Below are 6,041 nucleotides of genomic sequence, written 5' to 3'. Positions count from 1 at the left end.
GTAGCATTCACTATTAATACTGGACAGAGCTTTATTAATACTGCATGTAAATTTACTGAGGGTTTTTAAGTGTTTCACATAAAGATTCAAACCTATGAGATTCTGAACTAGAAAGTTGTAGGAAAGGAAAATGAGGAATACATAGAGATGGTACAGTCTACAAAACAGTGTATGAAACAATAGTGAGTGGCTCAGAATACATCATATGAAAGTTTATCACTTTAAATACAGCGGAAGACTCTTCAGTGAGTACTAGGATGACTAACATGGCTGAGTACAAGGTAGAATGAAGTGTGAAAAAACAATAGTATGATTATTTCCATAATCATACTGAAAATTAATGTGAAAGTGAGCACATTAATCATATGGTTTGTGACAAATTCCAATGGCTTTCATTAAACCACCAAATGATGAATGCACCATGTTTAATCGAAGTAGGAAATATATAGTCAGGTCAAATAATGTGCATATACACTAACCAAGATGCTTATTTCTAATTATTTCTCCTCCTTCTATCTCAATTTGCTCATAAAGCCATTTGCGGTCACAGCGACACTCAACTCCACACTTGTTGGAGCCGCACTTGGGGCAAGCGTAGAAACACCCCAGGCAATCTTCATCGAGACAATCACAGAGGTCCATCCCGCTGTACAGCAGCAGGCCCTGGCTATCGTAGACTTTACTCTTGGCTGGTATAACTTGCCTGTATAATGAAAAACAACAGTTAATTCCATGTTAAAAAGTCCACCTGTTTTGATGCCAAGTAGTTAACAGCTGTGGACAGAAGCTTGTTTCATTTGTTCATTTTAACACTTGAAAAAATGTATTTGATAGTGTTTCGCAGTCCTAATAGCATCTCCACTATAGTGCTTCTGAAATAATTTCAAGAATGAGAAGTTTTTATTTCTGCAACAGTGTGCTTATTCAAGTGCTTATAAATATTCTTAGTTATATGCTGTGAACTTCAGACTACCTTTCAGATGATGTGAAATGCTCGCTTAATTTACCATCCTTTTATAATGTGTAGCTGAAGTTCAAAGAAGGTCATGCAGAATCATTTTGGGTGCAAAAATCCTAATCTAAAAGTACTTTTTATGCTTTTATCGTGACCCATCTCTAACAGTTCTGTTAAACTGCAGAATCACAGAAAGAAGTCTGTTTGGATGGGACCTCTGGAAGTCACCTTGTCTAACCCTTTGTTCAAAGCCAGCTCAATTGGAATTAGACTACTCTGGGCTGTATCTCATTTAATTCCAAATAGCTCTAATGCCAGAGATGCCATCACACTTTGGATCCAGGTTTTATTACTCATACAGAAAAAGTTGCCCTAACATCTCAGCAAAATTTCCATGGTTGCAACCTGTGCACAAACTGAGGGGAAGAAACATGGAGGTGGAAAGGATGCGTAGCTTGTGGAAAAGATCAGCTAAATACACCTTTCCTCTGTAGCAAGTGTGATATATTTTTTTTAAAGTCAGTCACATTACAAGGTTGTAATTTGATATCCAGTACTGTCCAACTTGGACGCTAACTTCCTTTTTTTTAAAAGGAAGATAAGGTCCTAACTGCACACTTCTGTTTACAAAGTGCAACTAATGGGTTTATTGAAAATGACAACTCTGGTATTTTAAGTGTAGTCTGCTTGATTTTACTGTATTCATATTTAGCTTCTTATCAGAATTTTAGTTTATGCATACATTAAAACCTGGACCTATGATCCAGACAGAAAATATTATAATGTTACAGAGAAACTGACCATCTGTGCTATTCTATTTTGAAGTGAATGCTAATGTAAATACAGGTAACAGCTCACCTGTCTGATGTAAATGATGCATTTTTTGTTTGCAGCCTTCTTTTCTCCCTCTTACTGGTCTCAGGAGTGAACTCAGTCTGTCGTCCTGGATTAGTAAACTGTAGAGACTTTAAAGCCTTAGCTGTACGCCCCTGAACAAAGACAAAGTCTCATTTAATTCCAAATACAAACCTAAATTCCAAATATAAAATGTCCAATTAAGCCAGGATACTGTAATAACTTGGGTAAATTGTTGACCTTATCTCTGAGCACTAGATTACCCCAGAGAAACAACTTGGGACTTAAAACTCTTATACTGGAGAACTGCACCAGTATCAAAACCCAACAATACAAGCTTTATAGTAGCAGTTTAAATCAATGCTTTCAAACTTCACTCCCATCAGCCTCCTAATCACACTGACAGGTAATTGAAAAATGCATTTGGGAAACAGTTCCTAGAACACAGCTCTGCTTTGCTATATATATGGATGAGCTCCTGCTGATTTGGTTGCCCACATTTCCACTGATTACCTGCACACACATTGAACGATGCATCCAACACTGTACAAGCTGTATTTCAAACTCACCACTTACAGCATTATCCTCCCACAGCAGTTCACCATTGTCCCTGAACTGATGCTGTGGCCTTCACAACTCAAGACACCACAGCAGGAGTACATTTAATTCACCACAATGCAGCTTCACTTGGTAATGAACTGCTACACAAGTAGATTTTTTCTAAAACTGAAAAGACTAAACCAGAATTTCATCTGAACTTAGAAGCAACCTTTGTAGTATTCGGTTTTAAGCACATAAGCTTGTTTTTTGCAAGGTCTGAGTAACAGCTTGTAATACCAGCAGCAGTGCAGTCTGGTATTTACATAAACTTATGAGTTGTAAGTCACCCTAGCAGATACAACCATTCAAATTTAAAAGGCCATAATATTTAATTAGTCAACTGTGTTTTTTAAGGTCCTCCCACACACCTAAAAGATTATTCATATTTATAGTAAAAAATTTAATTTCTTTATGCATGACTTGCATGAAGCCCAGTTCAAACAGCTTGGAGAGCTTGGGGCGGGTCAGAAAACTGATCCATATACATACATCCGAATCAAGTTTTCTTCTTTGGCGATCTTCAGATTCAATATCCACGCTTCCGTTTATTATCTGCATACATTTGGGACAAAGCTTCCAACCAGGTACAAACTGTCTTCCAAACTTGGCACTTAGAAAAGTTGCATCATCTAAGTCAATTGCTCTTAACTTTTTCTTTGATAGTTTTCTGTGTAGGTTAAAGGGATCACAACATGATTTTTGTAAGTCTTCAAATCGTTCAATGTAAATTTTTGCATGGTGGAAGCAGATTGTGTTGGTCTCTGAAAGGGTTATTCCAGTCCTAAGCTGAAGTAACAGTAGATCAGATGAGGGTATATCTTGCTTAGTCTTGAAGCCAGTGTGACGGGTGTAATAGGTCTTATGGCATTCATTGGTAGTTTGAAGCTGAACTCCAACTGAACAAGGATCCATTTTACTTTAGCAGAACGACTTATTTCCCTTATTTAACCTAAAAGGAGTTCTTTGAAGTCTGTAGTAGTTTCTGTGAAGATCACCCTAGAGAAAGCATTAAAATCAGTCAGATTTGTGCTGCAGACCTTTATGTCTAAAGTCAACAGGTTAAGTTTAAGTACCTTAAACATGTAATTTTTTTTATATTGGTAGTTATTTAAGCAGGACTTCAACTACCAAATACAAACCTAGCTACTGCAGAGTGGTCTCACACTCATGTCAAAGATTTTTGCAAATCCAGTGTTGGCCCTAACACATCAGACCCTAAGCCTATCTTGCACTTTTTTCTACTGCAACATCAGGGACAAATTTCTACCAAAAGAAAGGAATTCACTTGCTTTCAAAACCTTTGAGAACCTTAATTACTAGAATATAATGTAACTGGGATGATAGTGTTCACCTAAACACTACTATGAAAAGACAAAATCAGATAAATTATAAAGCAGTGTACTGGCTGGGAGAGTTAAATTTCTTCATAGTTTATCTGAGGTTAAGTTTCAGATTTGTACTGAAAATAGTGCTGATAATATGCTGATGTCTTGGATAGTGTTGAATGGTGGTTATGCAGTACCGAGGCCTTTTCTGCTCATGATCAGCAAAAAAAGCTTGGTGGGGGGAGAGGCCGCTAGGGGACTAGTTGGGCATTAGTCAGTTTTTGGTGAGCCGTTGTTTTCATTTGCATTGCATGCTTTTCTTGGGTTTTATTTTCATCTCTTTGTGTTTTTTTTTTTTCCTTAGAATATACTTGTTGTAAAATTTCTTTTAATTGTTGAACTGTTTATCTCAACCCACAAGTCTCTTTCTCACTTCTATCCTTCTGATCTTCCCTCCCATCCCTCTGGAGGAAAGTGAGTGAGCAGTTGTGTGGTTCTTAGTTGCTGCCCAGGGTTAAACCACAACACATACTTATTTGTGCTAACCACTGAGCAGGGCAACATCATGCTTTTAATCAATAAAAGTATCGGACAATTGTATAATGGAAAAAGTCTGGAAAGCAAACAGCATCACACACAACCTAACAGCAGGAAACATCTAAGTTTATCCAATATACAAAAGTATGAACGCAGCAGTGCAAAAGTTCAACTGAGAACAATGAGAAGTTAATAGGCTTTTAAAAATTACTTTAAAAAGCCACTGCCTGGAGCATTTTTGCAGCAGAAACCCTCTTAATTGCAACACTTTAGTTTTTCCTGAACAGATGTGTATATCTGAAGCAATTATATAACACAATTTCATCTATTAAACCGTATGTACAGTAATTTAAAGGTCTCACATAGTAGATGATATTGTCTGGTGATTTAACTGATCCAAATATAAATGACATGCGGGACTATACTTGGGCCAGTAAACCTGTTTTAAAGTATAATTTTATATCTGATTCAAGACAGAACCAGGTACAACTGAACAATTATTCTTAAATTAGTTTTCTCAGCCTATTGCTGAGAATGCTCTGGCTTTCACATTTAAACTAAAGCAAGAATAACAGAGGCACAAAGAGTCCTGAATGTAGAGGCACAATGTAGTAAACACCAGAGATTTAAAAAAAGGGTGTGTATTTCATTCTGAAAATAAAGCAAACTTGATGCTGGTTTTGCAAGTTTTCTGAAAATAGAACAACTGAAATATTCTAATACTTAACACTGATTTCTCAGGTCAAAACCTAAGTTCTTTAAGGACTAAATTGCTAAATCTGAATTCTTCATGGAGAGTCCTGTAGTCTAAGTCAACTAAGACTTATCCTGAGGTTTTGACCCTGCACAGGAGGAAAGTGTAGATGCCAATGAAGTTCTAAAAATTCTTACTCAGTGTCTGCTAAGCACTCACAGTGTTCTGTAAGTTCTGCTACATAAAAGTTCCAGTGCCTTTGCCTACTTATGTACTTTTACTGTGGTACTGACATTGATTTTTATTTTTTCCTTTTTCTCTCTCTCAGAAGACCATCTGTCAAACTTTACCATCTTAGTGAACCAGCTACACTCAGAACTAATCTTCTGTTCACTAGGTGCACAAAGTTTGTCTTTTCAAACTACAGTAAGTGGAACTGCACAGGATCAAAGCTCACTGCAGCTGAGTTAACATTTTAACAGCAGATTAGCTAATACTAAATAACGCATTTGAATAAGTCTGTTATAGGCAGGGGCTGTGTGTCTGTATGAGGAAGCACACTAGGTCAATATAAAAGCGGTGATCTGAATTTTCAAACTTTGCAGATGTATCAGAAGTTGGAAATCTTGGAAAATATTATATTTAAAAATAACTTCGTTTTCTACGAAAGAGAGAATAATTACGACAGTGCTACCCTTGGCAGACATCTGCTTTGATAGTTCACTAATTTACCTGAAATACGCCTGTATTAAACGGAGGGAAAGCACATCAAGTCTATCACAGCAGTTTTTTGAAAAGTTAGTGAGCTGGTGATGTAAGGTAGGTATTTCCTCCACTTGATTTTTGACAATTCTGGGTAAAAGCTTCAGGTTTGTTTACGCCTCCTGCCCTGGGGAGCAGTGCACACCTTCCGGCCTTTTGTGTCCACCAAAGAGAACTCGCAGAGGTTCCAAAACCAAACGGAAGGTTTCTATCCGCACCTGCGAAATGGTTAATTACTCTTCACCGCACCGAACACAGTAACCTCAAGCCCCGGGCAGGGCTGGGGATCAGCACCACGAAGCACACGAGTGTG

At 37.4% G+C, this 6,041-nt stretch overlaps 1 protein-coding gene across 1 annotated transcript; it reads right to left on the bottom strand.

Annotated features, from left to right (window-relative positions):
• Positions 1–460: 460 nt before the first annotated feature.
• On the bottom strand, positions 461–3,410 carry ARL14EP (ADP-ribosylation factor-like 14 effector protein). The gene is made up of 3 exons (XM_009877187.1): positions 2,900–3,410; positions 1,814–1,944; positions 461–703 (listed from the first exon to the last, which is right to left on the bottom strand). Exons 1-3 carry the CDS (start codon positions 3,320–3,322, stop codon positions 475–477), a joined length of 783 nt encoding a protein of 260 aa, XP_009875489.1. The 5' UTR covers positions 3,323–3,410; the 3' UTR covers positions 461–474.
• Positions 3,411–6,041: the final 2,631 nt, after the last annotated feature.

Source organism: Apaloderma vittatum, unplaced genomic scaffold (assembly GCF_000703405.1).
Source record: "Apaloderma vittatum isolate BGI_N311 unplaced genomic scaffold, ASM70340v1 scaffold41410, whole genome shotgun sequence".
In the NCBI taxonomy this organism is placed as follows: Eukaryota; Metazoa; Chordata; class Aves; order Trogoniformes; family Trogonidae; genus Apaloderma; species Apaloderma vittatum.
This window is presented reverse-complemented; position numbering and strand designations above follow the sequence as displayed.

Excerpts from the sequence above, each read along its gene's own strand:
- ARL14EP (XM_009877187.1), bottom strand. The coding sequence starts at position 3,322 with ATGGATCCTTGTTCAGTTGGAGTTCAGCTTCAAACTACCAATGAATGC. Across the intron at positions 1,945-2,899 it reads GAAGAAAACTTGATTCGGAT|GGGCGTACAGCTAAGGCTTT; the intron begins GTATGTATATGG and ends GTCTTTGTTCAG. Across the intron at positions 704-1,813 it reads GCATCATTTACATCAGACAG|GCAAGTTATACCAGCCAAGA; the intron begins GTGAGCTGTTAC and ends TTCATTATACAG.